This window comes from Microcaecilia unicolor, chromosome 1, assembly GCF_901765095.1.
Source record: "Microcaecilia unicolor chromosome 1, aMicUni1.1, whole genome shotgun sequence".
NCBI classification, from domain to species: domain Eukaryota; kingdom Metazoa; phylum Chordata; class Amphibia; order Gymnophiona; family Siphonopidae; genus Microcaecilia; species Microcaecilia unicolor.
In genome coordinates, this window is record NC_044031.1 from 187,942,633 (window position 1) to 187,961,666 (window position 19,034).

At 43.1% G+C, this 19,034-nt stretch overlaps 1 protein-coding gene across 1 annotated transcript in view; it reads left to right on the forward strand.

Moving 5' to 3' along the window:
- The window catches only part of MYRIP (myosin VIIA and Rab interacting protein), a 492,137-nt gene that overhangs the window by 342,516 nt on the left and 130,587 nt on the right, over positions 1-19,034 (forward strand). The window contains exon 6 of the mRNA XM_030203295.1: positions 14,354-14,451. Coding sequence (XP_030059155.1) covers positions 14,354-14,451 — 98 coding nt within the window. The remainder of the gene's footprint in view (positions 1-14,353; positions 14,452-19,034) is intronic.

The following is a 19,034-nucleotide window of genomic DNA, read 5'->3' on the forward strand; positions in this document are numbered from 1 at the left end:
GACGATTTACTAAAGGACAAGTCCATAGACCGCTACTAAATGGACTTGGGAAAAATCCACAATTTCTGGAATAACATGTATAGAATGTTTGTACGTTTGGGAAGCTGCCAGGTGCCCTTGACCTGGATTGGCCGCTGTCGGGGACAGGATGCTGGGCTTGATGGGCCTTTGGTCTTTTCCCAGTATGGCATTACTTATGTACTTATCTTCTGGAAGCCTAGGAACCTTGGACTCCGATTTTTCACCAATTTTTCTAAATCCTCACCGAAAAGCAAACCTGCTTTAATAGGTAAGTTACTGAGATGAAGCCAGTCTACCTCTCTCTCTCAGCACCCCGCAGCAATCTACCCCTTTTTCTCTCTCATCCCACCTCCCCATAGGCATTCCACCCCCTCTCTCTTTCATCCCATCTCCACACAGTCATTTTACCCCCTCTTTCTCTCATCCCATCTCCCCACAGCCAGTCAATCTCTCTCTCTCTCTCTCTCACACACACACACACACACACACACACACACACACACACACACACACACACACACACACACATAAATGAGAACTTGGTGACTGCACAGTTTAGTTGGATGGAAAGCACATTTCTGCAATGTAGACAGACAGGACTTTTAGATGACATAAAATCATCAGTTTCTAGGTACCATGTCAATCTTGTGCTCAGGATTTGTCTTGAATTGAGGGACCTATGTATATCTAATGGTTCTTATTAGCATACAAACCAGCAGAACCAGTTTCAGCAGCATGCAATAAGCAATAGTTACCCTAGTAACCTGTCACTGATAATCACACTGCACACACTCCAGGGAATTATGCACCAAAATACAACATAATAGACAGAACAGTATTTGCAGTGTTCTTGAAATATATGCATCTACTTTAACGCATAAAACAACTTTTAGTATTTTAAGGAAAGCTTTACTCTTGACAATGTTAATTTTGCTATTATATATACTTGGTTAAGTTTGTTGTTGTTGTTGTTGTGGCATGTCGGAAGCTTCTGGACATGGGGGTAAGGGAGGGAAGGAAGATGCTAGACCATAGGGCAGAGATGCCAAGGATGGCCCATCCCAAAAAGTGAGCAGTATCATCCCAGGAAGTGAGACTGAAAGCCAATGGGTGAGGCTTTTTTTGCAGTGCACTTGGTGCATAAATTTAGTATGGTTGTGAAGGGACTGAGGCCCAAGGAAGGGCTACTGGCTATTCTGATTGACAAGTAGTGCCTTCATTTGTACCTAAAAATGAATTTCTGTCTCAATGGTGACATGTTTATATATTTCAAACTCAATTATTTCAAGCACTTACCAACACTAAACCACATACACATCTATGGAAATAGTTCATCTGTATTTAAATATCCCTCAAGGGGCAGTATTCCATATTTTAAATCTGATCACACACATGTTTCCTATGAAGATAACCACCTCAACATACATCAGATCCTTCAAAATTTCCTAAACTATGCCTGGTATTATGGCAAACTAAAATTAAAGTTTTGATGTCACCTTAATAAGGCCAACACATAATCCCAAAAACAAAGCACAAAGAGGCACAGATCTGCCAACGGGCAATAAAAAAAAGCATACAAGGTAGATCAGTGATAATAAAAGGAGTGGTTTATTACAAATGATTACCCGACATGGCCATGTTTCACCCACAGATTGTGTCAAGGGTAAAACTAAAATAAAAACATATAACAAATTAAATAACAATTATTAAAATCTAATCAATAAAATCAATAAATATCACACAAGAAATAAAATAACACATTAAAAACATCTAAACTGGTGAATAAATGCTTACATACAGAGGATAGGTGTTGATAAAATGTGCTTTCAGTAAAGGTGCATGTGAATATGAAGATTAAAAACATGATTAATAAGCATTGGAGGTAAAATACATGTATTAGTGTTAATATCTATTTGTGCATGTAATGCAATATCAATAGATATGAACACTACATAGCCTCCACAGACAGCCACCTGCAAGGCTAATGCAGAGACTACAAATGCTTGCTTAAAGAAAAAAAAAAACTCCATCCTGTGGTCCCAGGGATCGTTCAACACTGCACCCCCTCCCCAACTGGGATAGTAATCTAACTCATCATAGAGAAGGATCCGTTGCAGCTAGTAGGGTGGGAGACTACCTAGGAAACTCGTCTCTGGCAGCAACCACAGTGGTTCCTTCCAAAATTGGGTCTGTTACTGCTTCTGCCATGTGAACTGTTTGGCTGTGCTTAGCCAGAGGAACCAGAGTGCTGCTTATCTGACAGTTCTTCAGCTCTGAGAGAAAAGGAAACACAGCTTTCTCCTCCCACTGTTCACATTTTCCCCTCACTATGGTAGCCATCCTTTGCTCTCCAGAAACAGAACAGTGAGTGTTTTTTTTATCCTGCAGTGCAGCCAAAGTGAAAACAATCCAACAACCCTGCAGAGTCTAGTCTGACAAACAAAACCAACAGAGTCAAAAGCAAAAGCCCTTCCAGAGCAGCCTTTTTTTGTTCAGGTAAACCACAGTGGGTAAATAAAGATCAAAGAAGCAACTGATACAGGCAACTGCTGGTTAAACTGAGCATTAGTTAAGTTCCGGCACTCAAGGATTTTGCCCATGTGAATGGTCTGAGGCACAAGAAGAGCATAACCCCTTAAGAAAAGAGTTGGGTGTGGGAAAAGAGAAAAACCTGGGACCCCCCCCCCCCCCAAGTGTTATACCCCTAAAATTGTTTGGGGTTTTTTTCTTTTGAAATCCAGACCCCTCCCAGCCTGCTGTTGCTGTTTTTATATGACTGACCAATGAAATGGAAATAAAGTCTTACCAGACCAACAGAGGTTGCACAGGAAGCCTACCACCTGCTGGAGACTAAAAAGCACTGACTGGCTACCGTAGCAATCCGATTCCTCTAGCCGCTAGAGGAATCGGATTGCACATGACAGGTCTCACTGTGCAGGGATAGAGGCACAGAGTTCCATAATGATGGTGCAGCATAGAAAAAGGCACTATGACGAGTGCTCTCCATCTGAGGTTTACAGGACCCTGATCATTTAATGATCTCAAAACTCATGCAGGAGACTAGGGAATTGTCAAACTAGACAAATAAGATGGAGTACCTTGACAAAACGCTCAAAATGTTAGTACCAGAATTTTGAACTGAACGCGAAACTTAATTGGAAGCCAGTGATGATTCTTTAAATATGCTGTTACATGATCTGACTTAGAAAGATGACATAAAAAATGGATAGCCATATTTTGAAGAGTTTGAAGTCATTTAAGCACATATTTTGAAATCTCTTGATAAATTCAATTACAATAATCAAGTCTAGTTATCTAAAGAGCTAAGATCAGCGAGTGAAAAGCATCACTAGTGCACCTAAAGTTTGGTGCTCTCTTGAATCTATCCCCAAACATTTTGGGTGCTCACCTTCACACCATGGAGCTGGTGTAAGTGCGAGAACCTACGTGCAGCAGGGACAACATAACTTATAGTATTCTGTAGGTTGCCTGCACAAGTTGGAGCCCAGCCTATGTCCTGCCCATGCTCCGTCCCTCTGTATGTCCCCCTTGCACAAGTGCACTATTGAGCCAATGATCAGAAGCAAATGCAGGCACTAGAGGCTGTTAACGCCATACTAGCACCTGCGTTTGCTACCGCCCCGTGATCAGAGCCCCCGAGCGCATGAAATATCACGCTCGTGAGCTCTGAATGCAACTAGCTAAATGTATTCCTCCCCAACCCTATGCCAGCTCGGAACTAATGCTACAGTTTGCAGACCATTGGGGAGGAATGGTGAGCCCTGTCAAGCATGCATTTGCATGCTAGCAGGCTCCCCATTCCTCCCAATGCAGCACACCGCCACCACAGTAACCATGACCCGAGCCCCTCTCCCCCAGCAACACAGGGGCTGGAGGTCTGATGGACCTCTGGTCCCCACAATCCCCCCGACACAGGTTTAGGGGGGCTGCAGATTCGGTGGGTCTCCAGCCCCCCAACCTTCCCCCCTCAAATGTCCCTGGTGGCCCAGTGGGCTGTGAGTCAATCCCCCCTACCTGGTGGTCTAGCGGACCTTCCCCACCCCCCTACCTTCGTTGGAGAAGGGAGGTGATCTTATTCCCACTGCAGCTCCTTGTGACTCTGGGCAAGTCACTTAACCCTCCATTGCCCCAGGTACAAATAAGTACCTGTATATAATATGTAAACCACTTTGAATGTAATTGGAAAAACCACAGAAAGGCAGTATATAAGTCCCATTCCCCCCTTAAACACTTTACTTGTCACTATGGATATAGATAGGAGTGGCCTAGTGGTTAGGGTGGTGGACTTTGGTCCTGGGGAACTGAGGAACTGAGTTGGATTCCTGGCACAGGCAGCTCCTTGTAACTCTGGGCTAGTCACTTAACCCTCCATTGCCCGCTGCATTGAGCCTGCCATGAGTGGGAAAGCGCGGGGTACAAATGTAATAAAAAATACACAAATATTCCTCAATTGGAAGCCATCCGTATTATTGAAGCAGCCGTACAAGATCACACTGATGTCAGTCTCATTCCTAACTGGTTCATTATCACTTTAGCAATTATAGCTCTCACAAAAAGTTATTTCTGCTTCCTGGACTGTTTCTATCTGTGGCACAGCCATGGGAGACACCATGGCATCCAATGTGGCAATCCTCTACGTGGGCAACTTAGAAAGTAGGAATAGAAATGGATGGATTTATTGATGACAGCATATAAAGATGTAGAACAAGCTGTATGTACAATTTTGGGAAGTTTATGGATTATTTTGATTTATTTTAGTTTATCCTTATTTTATTTTCTTGTTGGAATAGTCAGCTTTCTTTTAGTGAACAGGTCTCAAACACAGTGAAGAAAGGCTTTTTGGTCTTCATCATTTCTAGAATCAACTATTATAATAATGGTTTTTGTGTGTTTAATATAATTTTGTAATTATCTTTTTTGTTTTAAGCATTTAATTTAATTTTGATTTATATATATATATATATATATATATATATATATATATATATATATATATATATATATATATATATATATATATATATATATATATATGTATCCCATATGTTATATCCTGCTTCGATTTTAAGATAATGAGGGCTAGACACTTTTTTAAATAAAGAAATAAAAGAACCATTATACATTATAAAGCTCAAACCTTTCTTGATTATGAACCATACTAGTTTGAATCACAAGCAGTGCAGAGGACAACTACTTCCTATTGAATGCTTACTTGGCTACTCAACCAAACTAGAAAGCTGATGTGGAGGGGCATTTTCGAAAGGAACGCACAAGTTCTGATTTGGACATCCTTGCAAAATGGCGAAATCCAGGGGCAGGGAAACCCGTATTTTCGAAACAAGATGGATGTCCATCTTTTGTTTTGAAAATGCCATCAGGGATGTCCAAGTCCTTAAATTTGGATGTCCCTAGACATGGACATTTCTGACTTTCGATGATTTTCAAACCCAAAGATGTCCATATCAAAAACATCCTAATGCAAGCCATTTGGTTGTGGGAGGAGCCAGCATTTGTAGTGCACTGGTCCCCCTGACATGCTAGGACACCAACCAGGCACCCTAGGAGGCACTGCAGTGGACTTCATAAATTGCTCCCAGGTACATAGCTCCCTTACCTTGTGTGCTGAGCCCCCCAACCCCCCCCAAAACCCACTACTCACAACTGTACACCACTACCATAGCCCTTACGGGTGAAGGGAGGCACCTAGATGTGGGTGTGGTGGGTTTTGAAGAGCTCGCTGTTTCCTCCACAAATGTAACAGGCAGGGGTGTTGCCTCAGGCCCACCCAGAAGCACACCTCCATTTCTTTCTCACTCTCTCCCACCCCTGCCGCAGCGCTTGCACTTTACTATCGGCGCTGCCTGGCAGCAACTCACAGACATGGCGTCCTGCTCCAGGGCCTTCTCTCTGCCATATCCCTGTGTAAAGAGGAAGTTGTATCAGTGTGGCAGAGGGAAAGCTCCAGAGCAGGACACCGAGTCTACAAAGTGCAAGCGCTGTGGCAGGGGTGGGAGAGAGGATCGCTGCAAAAGGACGGCCCGCAGCAATGATATAATCCTTAGAAAGCAGCAAGGGACCTCCCAGTCAAATTATGCTGATGGCTCTGCGGTGCCCGACACAGACGTCCTGTTTCTGAGAGGGCAGGAGTCCCACTTGAGAAGTCCAGCACCACCTTGTAAAGACTGCATCGTTGCTGGGTTTAGTGGTAACCATGGGTAAGTAGCTGTTTGCGGTTAAAGGGGAAAGAGCTGCTGTAGGGGACAGGAAGACTTGAGAGTGCCAGAGAACAAGAAGGCAAAAATTGGGCATAAGGAAGAACACCGAGGAGGACTGAAAAATAGAAGATATACTGGATTGGGGGTGAGGAAAAAGGACACAGAGGAAGACAGAAAATAGAGGAGATGCTGAATTGGGGGTCGGGATATAGGGAAGCAATGGGGGGGGGGGGTGGACACAGGGAGGAACAGGACATAGAGAGAGCATGTTGGTTATGAAGGAAGAATGGTGGAAGATTTTGGATACCCAGAATGAATGCTCACAAGGGTTGCTGGATAAGTGAAGAAATGAGGGAAGGAACTGCGGAAGGGGAGAAGAATGTGTGCAGGGAAGGACTGGACACAGAGAGGGGTTGATGGGCATGAGAGAAAGAATAGGAGAAGATTCTGAACAAAAGGAAGGACAGGATGCAGGACATGAGGTAAGGAATAGGGGGAGATTATGGCCACAGGGAAGGATAAGAGCAGGGTCACAAAAGTGAGGTGCTGGACATGGGGGAGGATAAGAGCAAGGACACAGAGGGAGGATAAAGACATGGACACAGAAGGGAGATGGATGGTGGACATGGAGAGAGAAGAAAGGTCAAATGGACAGAGGATACTGGAAAATACGTTAAGAGAAGAGAAGACAGAGGAATGCAGAGACTGGGACAACATGATTAGAAAAATAACATGACCAGACAACAAAGGTAGAAAAAAAAATGTTATTTTCTATTTAGTGATTGGAATATGTCATGCATGAGAACTGAGCATGCCTATGGTGAAGAAGCCAATGTCACTAGCATGGAGCACTGCCTTTGGCTGCTGTGCTTTTCTAAACAGGGGTCTGTGGGCTAGAGATCTTCACTAGCTAAAGTATTTAATTTTTTAAAGTTCATGGTTGGGGGAGGGGGGAAGGGAAGAGGAAATGCATGCCCACCCAACCTGCCCACTGGCCTACCCAAAAACTGCCTTCTGGCTACGCCACTGGTAGCAAGTAGGGGGGGGGGGTATGGGCCTGGGTCCGCCTGTCTGAATTGCACTGCAGTACCCACTAAAAGTGCTCCAAGGACCTGCATGCACTGTCATGGGCCTGAGTATGACATCTGAGGCGGTCATAGAGGCTGGCACAAAATATTTTTACAGATGTTTTTTGAGGGTGGGAGGGGGTTAGTGACCACTGGGGGAGTAACGGGAGGTCATCCCCGATTCTTTCCGGTGGTCATCTGGTCATTTCGGGCACCTTTTTGTGCCTTAGTGGTAAGAAAAACAGGTCCGGGTGAAAACGTCCAAGTGTTCGTCAGGGACGTCCTTGTTTTTTTTGATTATGAGTCAAGGACGTCCAAGTGTTAGGCATGCCCGTCCCATCTTCGCTACGCCTCAGACACGCCCCCTTGAAGTTTGGCCATCCTTGTGATGGAGTGCAGTTGGAGACGTCCTAAATCGGCTTTCGATTATACCGATTTGGACGTCCTTCTCTTTCAAAAATGAGGCCAATAGTAACCCATGGCATTTCCAGTCGTGAGAAAATTTACATACATCCCAGCTGCAGATATAATCACCTCATTAAGGTCTGCATAAATAACTGTTGAGTGCTGGTTGCTGAATTCTGAATTTGATGTGTTGTGTGATACTGCATCACAGCAGCTCATCAACATTAATTTGCAGTAAACTTTCCTGCATAGAATTATGTGTGTAAGAGTTTACTACTTATGAGGATCTAATTTTGTAAATTTTTTTGGAAATGGGCCCTCTATGCAAATAAATATACAAAAAACTTAAATATCAATGTTTTATGCATTATTTAGCAGTTTAGTACTTTGGCCTCGTGTCAAGAAGTTATTCTTTGACAACCTATCAGAACTCGCTTTGGAATCAATCACTGAAGAGTAGAAAAGAGGACAGAGAATTGATACCCTCAAAATGGCCTATGTTGCTAAAGACAAAAGCCCCTATATTTAAAAAAAAAAACTGTTTTCTGGGTAGCAACATCTGCTACCTGTAAAATGCTGCTCACCAGGGCCTTCACTGATTTTCAGCTGCCTTATCTGGATAATACTACTGAAAATAATGATAGTGTCAGGGTGGGCTAGGGGTGGAGGCTGATTGCAGCCAAATAATATATGGATAGTGATGATATTCAGCACCAGTGTCCGGATAACAGAATAGAAAAAAAACCTTTTCAGATAATGGTGGCAATTGGTAGGGTATTTAGTGCTGGGGGGGGGGGTTTAAATCGTTGATTTACCTCCGTCGCAGCAACCGCAGTGAGAGCCCGTCTCTAGCCTTCCCTTTGTTTCCTGTCAGTGTCCCGCCCTTGTGGAAAGAGGAAATGACGTCAGAAAAAGGCGGGGTCCAAGAAAGCAAAGAGGCAGACGGTCTGCAAACTCCAAGACGGAAAATCAACAAAGCAGATCGTGATGAAAAAATGTAATTTATTAATAGATATATTAAAAATTATATCCAGTACACGATCTGCTTTGTTGATTTTCCGTCAGAAGAAGGCGGGGCACTGACGGGAATGAAGGAAAGACTAGAGACGGGCTTTCACTGCGGCTGCTGCGACAGAGGTAAATCAACGATTTAAACCCCCCAAAGCGGCAGGAGGTGAGGTAAGCATGGCTTGTGGTGCCCTCCTGCCATGCTTACCTCACTTACTGCCGGGTTGCGCTGCCCCTGGGAGCCGGCTCGCCTGCCAGAAAAACCGGCTCACAAGAGCTTTAAAAATTTAAAAACCGGCACCAGCGCACCACTGGGCATGCCTTTCTGAAAAGGTGAGTTTTTAGGTTTTTTCGAAAGTTTAGGTAATTGTTCGTAGTTTTCAGGTCTTTTGGTAATGTGTTCCAGAGCTGTGTGCATATCTAGGAGAAACTGGACACGTATGTTGATTTATACTTCAGTCCCTTGCATCTTGGGAAGTGAAGGTTTAGGTACGTTCTTGCTGATTCAGTTGTTTCTAATTGGTAAGTTGATCAGGACAGTCATGTAGCCCGGAGCTAGGCCATGGATTATTTTATGCACTACAGTATATATCTCGAAGGATATACATTCTTTGATAGGTAGCCAGTGTAGTTTTTCATGAAGGGGTTTTGCGCTTTCAAATTGTGTTTTTCCGTAGATGAGCCTGGCTGCCTTGTTCTGAGCAGTCTGAAGTTTCCTTAAGATTTGTTCTTTGCATCCTGCGTATATTCCGTTGCAGTAATTGACGTGGGTTAGTACCAATGTTTGAATCATGTTATGAAATGTTTCCCTCGGGAAGAATTGTTTTATATGTTTGAGTTTCCACATTGTGTGGAACATTTTCTTTGTGGTGGCTGTGGCTTAGATAGAGTTAAGTTGCTATCTATGGTAATGCCAAGGATTTTCAGATTGTCTGAGATTGGGAGAGTATACTTCAGGGTGTTTATGGTTGTGGGGAGGTTTGTGCTATGTTGGGATGAGAGAATGAGACAGTGTGTTTTTTCTTTATTGAGTTTTCATTTGAATGGTGTTACCCAGGAATCCATGGTGCTCATGTTAATTTGGGGGAATTTTAATGTGCATGTGGATTCTCTCAGTGTACCGAGAACTTTATCTTTTCAGTCTTTTTCTGGTGAAATGGACTTGATGCAATTTTTGTCAGGGCCACTCACTTTGGGGGCTATACTCTAGATCTGGTTAAGGACCGTTATTACTTCAGTTTAAATTAGCTGACTTTATGAGGATTCCTGGCTCTTGGATGGGCCATTTTGCCATTCTTTTTGGCTTTTCCTGCCCAGGCCTTCTTGCATCTTCATTTAGCAATGAGATATGTCATATGGGATCACTTTATAAAGTTGATTCGTCTACCTTAGCCCCTCCCCCCCTTTTTTTAAACTTTGTTTCCTTAGGATTTTTGTCTCCAGACCTCTAGATGATCAAGTATAATGTTGGGACAGTGTTCTAGGGGACACATCAGATCAAGTGAACCTCATATGCATTAAATACATGTCTGCAGATTCTGAAAATCCATGGTATCATAGTAGTTTGAAGCTTTTAAAAAGACAAGTGGAATGTGCTGAAAGTTGTTGGAGGAAATCAAGAATACCTACTGCTTTAAAACTTTGTAGGGAGCATGTTATAACTGTCAATTAAAGTTAGCTAAGAAGAACCTATTATAGAACTATTCTCAGGTCAGCATGGAATCTTGCTAAGAAATTGTATTCTAATATATTGAACCTTTTGTTTGTGGGAGGGAGGGCAGGCCTTTTGTAGCTTATTATCTGCTATATCAACAGCTGACGAGTTGGTGGTTTCCTTCTATACCAAGATCAATTCTCTTCAGACCTTAGTTATGCCAATGTCTGGGCACTGTCAGGATCATTATGTACCTGTTGGTAGTAGCATAATATTTTCAACTGTGTTAAAGGACTCTTCCCAATCTTCTATAAGGAAAGACCATGGTTTAGCTTCAATTCACTGTTTGCAGTCTTTTACCTTACAGTCCTTTGGCTCCTTTTCTGTGGTACATAACACTGCCTTATGTTGATCCTATACCTTCCTCATGGATTGGTCTTTCCATTCATGTGTGCTCTAGTGTTGTCTGGATATAGTGATGAGATGGCTTTTGGAACATCGTTTGATACATAATGTTTGACAAAACAGTTTGTTGGTTAACAGGCAGCACTGTGCATCCGTTTATGACTCTGGTTCTGTTTGGAACACCCATGAAACAAGTGAACTCCTTTTAGACATTTAGGAGTAGTCACAGAGTACCAGCTTTCCTTTAGTGAACAGGTCTCAAACATAGTGAAGAAAGACTTTTTGGTCTTCACCACTTAAGTGCTTTTCATTGTTTTTTTGTAATGATATTACCCAGCATTCTCTTCTTCATGTATTATTTACTTCCAGAATTGACTATTATAATATTGTGTATGCAGACTTTACCAAACAATTTAAACCAGCTACAAAAGCTTCAGAATGTAGCAATTTGTTTTCTTGGTAAGGCGAGCAAGTTTAATCATGTAACTCCATTGTTATTACAGTATCACTGGCTTCCAGTCAGCTTTTGAATTGCCTTTAAGGTTTTGATTTCTTTTTGTCCAATTTGATTATTCCTTATGTTCCAAACAGATCTCTCCGCTAGTGTTCCGATCGTAGGTCAGCCATAGCTGCTACATCTAAAGACAAACAAAAATCTACTCAAGGAAGAGCTTACCAGGATCTTTGAAGGCTGAAAGGTCTTATAAGTTTCAGGGCATTATTAAAGGCTCATTTATTCACTAGTGCAGTGGTTCCCAAACCTGGGCCCGGAGGCACCCCAGCCAGTCAAGTTTTCAGGATATCCACAATGAATATTCATGAGAGAGATTAGAGCGCGCTGGAGACAGTGCATGCAAATGTCTTTCCTGAATATTCTATGTGGATATCCTGAAAACCTGACTGGCTGGGGTGCCTCCAGGACCAGGTTTGGGAGCCACTGCACTAGTGAATAAATGAGCCTTTAATAATGCCCTGAAACTCTTATAAGATCTTTCAGCCTTCAGAGATCCTGGTAAGCTCTTCCTCGAGTGCATTTGGAATTCAAACTGTGGACTGTATCAGAACCAAGTGATTCATGAGGAGATGAGATCTTCATTGTCTGTATGAATGTGTTATTGTAGGATTAGGAGACCATGGTGTTCATGGTAACAGTTAATTATTTTTATTGTGTTCTTCTTTTGAGTGCAGGTATGAATGTTCTTTTCTATCTTATTATTGGAGTTCTATTTCCTACTGTTTTGATATATACAGTGGTGGAAATAAGTATTTGATCCCTTGCTGATTTTGTAAGTTTGCCCACTGACAAAGACATGAGCAGCCCATAATTGAAGGGTAGGTTATTGGTAACAGTGAGAGATAGCACATCACAAATTAAATCCGGAAAATCACATTGTGGAAAGTATATGAATTTATTTGCATTCTGCAGAGGGAAATAAGTATTTAATCCCTCTGGCAAACAAGACCTAATACTTGGTGGCAAAACCCTTGTTGGCAAGCACAGCGGTCAGACGTCTTCTGTAGTTGATGATGAGGTTTGCACACATGTCAGGAGGAATTTTGGTCCACTCCTCTTTGCAGATCATCTCTAAATCATTAAGAGTTCTGGGCTGTCGCTTGGCAACTCGCAGCTTCAGCTCCCTCCATAAGTTTTCAATGGGATTAAGGTCTGGTGACTGGCTAGGCCACTCCATGACCCTAATGTGCTTCTTCCTGAGCCACTCCTTTGTTGCCTTGGCTGTATGTTTTGGGTCATTGTCGTGCTGGAAGACCCAGCCACGACCCATTTTTAAGGCCCTGGCGGAGGGAAGGAGGTTGTCACTCAGAATTGTACGGTACATGGCCCCATCCATTCTCCCATTGATGCGGTGAAGTAGTCCTGTGCCCTTAGCAGAGAAACACCCCCAAAACATAACATTTCCACCTCCATGCTTGACAGTGGGGACGGTGTTCTTTGGGTCATAGGCAGCATTTCTCTTCCTCCAAACACGGCGAGTTGAGTTCATGCCAAAGAGCTCAATTTTTGTCTCATCTGACCACAGCACCTTCTCCCAATCACTCTCGGCATCATCCAGGTGTTCACTGGCAAACTTCAGACGGGCCGTCACATGTGCCTTCCGGAGCAGGGGGACCTTGCGGGCACTGCAGGATTGCAATCCGTTATGTCGTAATGTGTTACCAATGGTTTTCGTGGTGACAGTGGTCCCAGCTGCCTTGAGATCATTGACAAGTTCCCCCCTTGTAGTTGTAGGCTGATTTCTAACCTTCCTCATGATCAAGGATACCCCACGAGGTGAGATTTTGCGTGGAGCCCCAGATCTTTGTCGATTGACAGTCATTTTGTACTTCTTCCATTTTCTTACTATGGCACCAACAGTTGTCTCCTTCTCGCCCAGCGTCTTACTGATGGTTTTGTAGCCCATTCCAGCCTTGTGCAGGTGTATGATCTTGTCCCTGACATCCTTAGACAGCTCCTTGCTCTTGGCCATTTTGTAGAGGTTAGAGTCTGACTGATTCACTGAGTCTGTGGACAGGTGTCTTTCATACAGGTGATCATTGCCGACAGCTGTCTGTCATACAGGTAACGAGTTGATTTGGAGCATCTACCTGGTCTGTAGGGGCCAGATCTCTTACTGGTTGGTGGGGGATCAAATACTTATTTCCCTCTGCAGAATGCAAATAAATTCATATACTTTCCACAATGTGATTTTCCGGATTTAATTTGTGATGTGCTATCTCTCACTGTTACCAATAACCTACCCTTCAATTATGGGCTGCTCATGTCTTTGTCAGTGGGCAAACTTACAAATTCAGCAAGGGATCAAATACTTATTTCCACCACTGTAAATGCCGCAACCTTTCTCCAGACTTGGTGGTACCACAGATCCAAATAAAGGATAAATGAGTGTATGTGTAAATGCCATGGCAGGCATTTAAAAGAATTGCTGAGTGTGAAAGTTTCTATACTTTTATTTTGGATTTGTAGTTTAACACATTTTTTTTGACAGAACTGATATACTGTGCACAAAGTAATTTCATGTGGGTACTTGTTCCAGGTGGGTGATTATCAACAGCTCTTTAATGTGCAGCTTTATTAGGATTTATGACAAACCATGAACAGTACATGATGGATCTCAAATACTTTTAACTTAATTTACTTATAATATGACATGTATAGTCTATTTAGCCAACAAGCCAGTGTAAGGTGAATTACAATGATTGATTGACAAAATGATAATTATCCTATAAATAAAAACATGAAAATCTACAATATTATATAAATACCACAACAAAAGTAAATAAAATAATCTTTCATATTTAACAGAAATAACTTAAATCCATATTTATTTAATACCGCTATACCTTATCAGCTTTGAGTGTTGCAAAAGTAATGAGTATTTCAGTGCTGTGTAGTAACTACTTTCAGGTTGTGTATTTTGTGGCTGTTGAAACCATTTAGTCTACTGCCTGATAAAGATTCCCCTTCCCTTCACCACCACAATTATGACACTAAATCTCTGTCACAGGACTGTCAACTATATCTTCTTTTTCATGCCTAGGGCACAGTATGATGGACACCCTTGCTGTGGCCTTGCGTGTTGCAGAGGAAGCAGTAGAAGAAGCCATTTCCAAAGCAGAAGCTTGTAGTGACAGTCTGGTAAAGACTATTAATATTTGATTGTCCTTTTTTATTAAATTAGTTTCGAACCAGTCAATATTTTAAATTTTAAAGCATTATGTAAGTTGAATACATTGTTTCTTTCTGCAAACAGGAGGCAGAGTGTTTTTATTTTGTCCTGGAATCATTGTCCACTACATGTATTTAACATTCTACTTTATATGCTCGAGAAGTACTGGTTGAGAAGTATTACAGTTCATGGGTGCCAATATGCTTGCCACTGTTTTGGAGTCATTTTATTAATAAAACTTTTGCCATTCATAAATGCAATGCAATATCTTTGTGGGTGTCGAAGAATTAACTGGCATGGTTACCCCTCAAATAGCAGATACTGTAACTTTCTGTTACTTGTTAAGAGATATAGTTATCAACATAGGCTATTGCTAAGACAGGTTACGTGGAGGGGCATAATTGAACGGCGCTGACCAAATAGATGGCCGGCCATCTATATGGCCGGCGCCGTAAAGGGGTGGCGCCAACTGTATTATTGAAAAAGATGGCCGGCCATCTTTTCTTTCAATAATACGGTTGGCGCCGGCTAAAATCTCAACATTTAGGTCAAATGTGGAGATCGCCGGGTTTAGAGATGGCCAGCTTCAGTTTTGGGCCACAATGGAAACCGGGCCCAGCCATCTCAAACCCGGCGAAATGCAAGCCTTTTGGTCGTGGGAGGAGCCAGCATTTGTAGTGCACTGGCCTCCCTGACATGCCAGGACACCAACCGGGCACCCTAGGGGGCACTGCAGTGGACTTAAAAAATTGCTTCCATACCTTGTGTGCTGAGCCCCCCTAAATCCCCCCCAAAACCCACTCCCCACAACTACACCACTACCATAGCCCTAAGGGGTGAAGGGGGGCACCTACATGTGGGTACAGTGGGTTTTGGTTTTTTTTGGAGGGTTCAACATTTACCACCACAAGTGTAACAGGTAGGGGGGGCATGGGCCTCGGTCCATCTGCCTGAAGTACACTGCACCCACTAAATACTGCATACAGCTGTCAGGAGCTGGGTATGACATTTGAGGCTGGCATAGAGGCTGGCAAAAACATTTTTTTAAAATATTTTTTGGGTGGGAGGGGGTTGGAGACCACTGGGGGAATAAGGGGAGGTCATCCCCGATTCCCTCCGGTGGTCATCTGGTCAATTGGGCACTTTTTTGACACTTGGTCCTAAAAATAAATGGACCAAGTGAAGCCAGCGAAATGCTCGTCAGAACCGGCCATCTTTTTCCGTTATTGGGCGAAGCCGGCCATCTCATAACAATGCCCCGCCCCATCCCGCCCCCATCTCGCCTTCGCTACCCTGCCAAAATGCCCCCTTGAAGTTTGGCCAGCTCTGCGACGGAACGCAGTTGGTGCTGTCCAAAATCGGCTTTCCATTATACCGATTTGGCAGGGTTCAGCTGATTTTTGTCGGAAGATGGCCGGCGATCTCTTTCGAAAATAAGCTGGATAGTAACATAGTAGATGACGGCAGAAAAAGACCTGCACGGTCCATCCAGTCTGCCCAACAAGATAAACTCATATGTGCAACTTTTTGTGTATACCCTACCTTGATTTGTACCTGTCCTCTTCAGGACACAGACCGTGTAAGTCTGCCCAGCACTATCCCCGCCTCCCAACCACCAGCCCCGCCTCCCACCACCGGCCCTGGCACAGTCCGTATAAGTCTGCCCAGCACTATCCCTGCCTCCCAACCACCAGTCCCGCCTCCCACCATTGGCTCTGGCACAGACCGTATAAGTCTGCCCAGCACTATCCCCGCCTCCCAACCACCAGCCCCGTCTCCCACCACCGGCTCTGCCACCCAATCTCAGCTAAGATCCTGAGGATCTATTCCTTCTGAACAGGATTCCTTTATGTTTATCCCACGCATGTTTGAATTCCATTACCGTTTTCATTTCCACCACCTCCCGCGGGAGGGCTTTCAAAGCATCCATCACTCTCTCCGTGAAGAAATACTTCCTGACATTTTTCTTGAGTCTGCCCCCCTTCAATCTCATTTCATGTCCTCTAGTTCTACCACCTTCCCCTCTCCGGAAAAGGTTCGTTTGCGGATTAATACCTTTCAAATATTTGAACGTCTGTATCATATCACCCCTGTTTCTGCTTTCCTCCAGGGTATACATGTTCAGGTCAACAAGTCTCTCCTCATACGTCTTGTAACGCAAATCCCATACCATTCTCTTAGCTTTTCTTTGCACCGCTTCCATTTTTTAAACATCCTTTGCAAGATACGGCCTCCAAAACTGAACACAATACTCCAGATGGGGCCTCACCAACGTCTTATACAGGGGTATTAAAACCTCTTTTCTTCTGCTGGTCACACCTCTCTCTATACAGCCTAGCAATCTTCTAGCTACGGCCACCGCTTTGTCACACTGTTTCGTCACCTTCAGATCCTCAGATACTATCACCCCAAGATCCCTCTCCCCGCCTAACACATACGTCTCCCTTGGATTTCTACTCCCTAAATGCATCACTTTGCATTTCTTCGAATATAAGCCCATCCGAATATAAATTGAGATAACAAATGTCAACTTGAATATTAACTGATGGTTTATATTCAAGTAATCCTCTCTCTCTCCATCCTTCCCTCCCTTCCCCAGGGCATCCGGCATTCCTGCCGTTCCCTCCCTTTCCTGGTGTGTTCTGTCGCAGCCGGCTCTGTTCCCAGCCCCCCAATTGGAAACTCCCACTCGCTCAATCCCTCCATTGTAAAGAGGAAGCCCCCCTTCCCAGACCCACAATAGGGCCCCTCCCTGGGCCTACCTTCCAGCCTTGGTGGTCCAGCAGTGAGCTGGGGCAGGAGCGATCCTCCTATGCTCCTGCCCATGCAATCTCTGTACTGAAAATGGCTGCCGCCCCTGCTCACCACTGGATCTGCAGGGCTGTGAGGTAGGCCAGGGGAGGCACCTATGGTGGTTCCGGAAGGGGGGGGGGTGTCTTCTTTACAATGGATGGATGAACAAGTGGGAGTTTCCAGTTGGGAGGCTGGGGCAAAACCAGCTGCAGAAGGACTCCTCAAGGAAGGGAGGTTATGGTGGATACTAAGGGAACAGTAGTGCTAGTTATCAGGTGGAGTGGGGAGGACAAAAGCACCAATCATTGGATGGGGACTCGATTATAAACTGAGATCCCCATTTTTGGGCCATTGATTTGGCCCCCAAAATCTTGGTTTATATTTGAGTATATATGTTTTTTTACCACTAACTTGTGCTATTTTAGCACAGGTCCCACTTCATGCAGTGAGATCTAGTTATTAATTACTGAGGTTAGTAGTAAAATAAAATGTCTTAACAGTAGCCCACATTGATAACTCCACCCCCCCTTAAAGGTGGAGAGAAAGGGGTTCTATTGTCCTTCATTTTTTCCCCTTGTATTTTCCCTATATTTCTTCCAAGTAGGCACCAGTGGAGAAGCAGAATTTTGAGAGAGGATAGCTGGGGGGATGGGGAGGGGAGTAACTGATGGGATGAATGAAAGCACACACAAAAAAACAAAAAATAGCAAAAATCATCCCAAAGAAATACAAAAGGTACCAAAAAGTGAACAAAAATAAGAACCCCCTTCTTCCCCCAAAAGTAAAAAACATAAAGAAAGAGAGAAAATGAAGAATATGAAAGGGAAAAAAAAACCAGGATTCCCTTTGTTACCTAAAAGATTTTGCTGATACTAATGTATATTTGGCATTAGATACTTGTAGTGCTTTCCTGCTGAACTTAGCAGTTAAATAATTTTTAAATAACTGCTATTCAAGTGCACTTGGCACAACAATGACCGGTATACAGAATTACAAAAAACAATTTTATGATTAAGTTGAATTTTGATAGGAGAAGAGGTGATTCTAACAGAATGATATCTTGATATTTAAATATTAAATAAGGGGATTACTAATAAACTAATCAGATATTATATCGAATCAATTCTTGTATACCACTAATATCCTCTTGCCAGGGTTCAGTACCATTTACATTCTAGGTGAGTCAAAGGCCGATAATGTTAGTGTGAGGTATGAGAACAATTAAAGACCATTGGTGTAATTCATGAGACCAAAACCTTTATAGGAAAGATAATGGATGATACTAGAAGGTAGAAATCAATGGATTGTTATGAAGCAGTCTTTGGGAAGAGAAAGGTTTTTAGCCTCTTCCTGGAGCTAGGGTAGCTGTTTTCTGTTCTGATGGCAATAGCTAGAGAGTCCCATATTTTAACTCCAAGTACAGGGAATAGAGAGCTGAAAATCTTCTGATTTCGAATTGTCTGTTGATATGGTGATGCTAGCATCAGTTGTTTTTTCAGTCTGTTAGACTGGACCAAATGTAATGAAGTGGTCTAAGTCAGCAGTTCAGAGGTCAAACCCTGTAAGATTTGAAAAACTAAACAAGCAGTTTTGAACCTGAGTCTTTCTGCTATGGAAAGCCAGTGCAGTTTGTTAAGATGAGTTGAAACACTAGTATATCTGTTCATTCTGTATATTAGTCTAGCAGCTGTATTCTGTATGATTTGCAGCTGTTTCTGATATTGACACTTAATACCAAGAAATAGAAAGTTACAGTAAT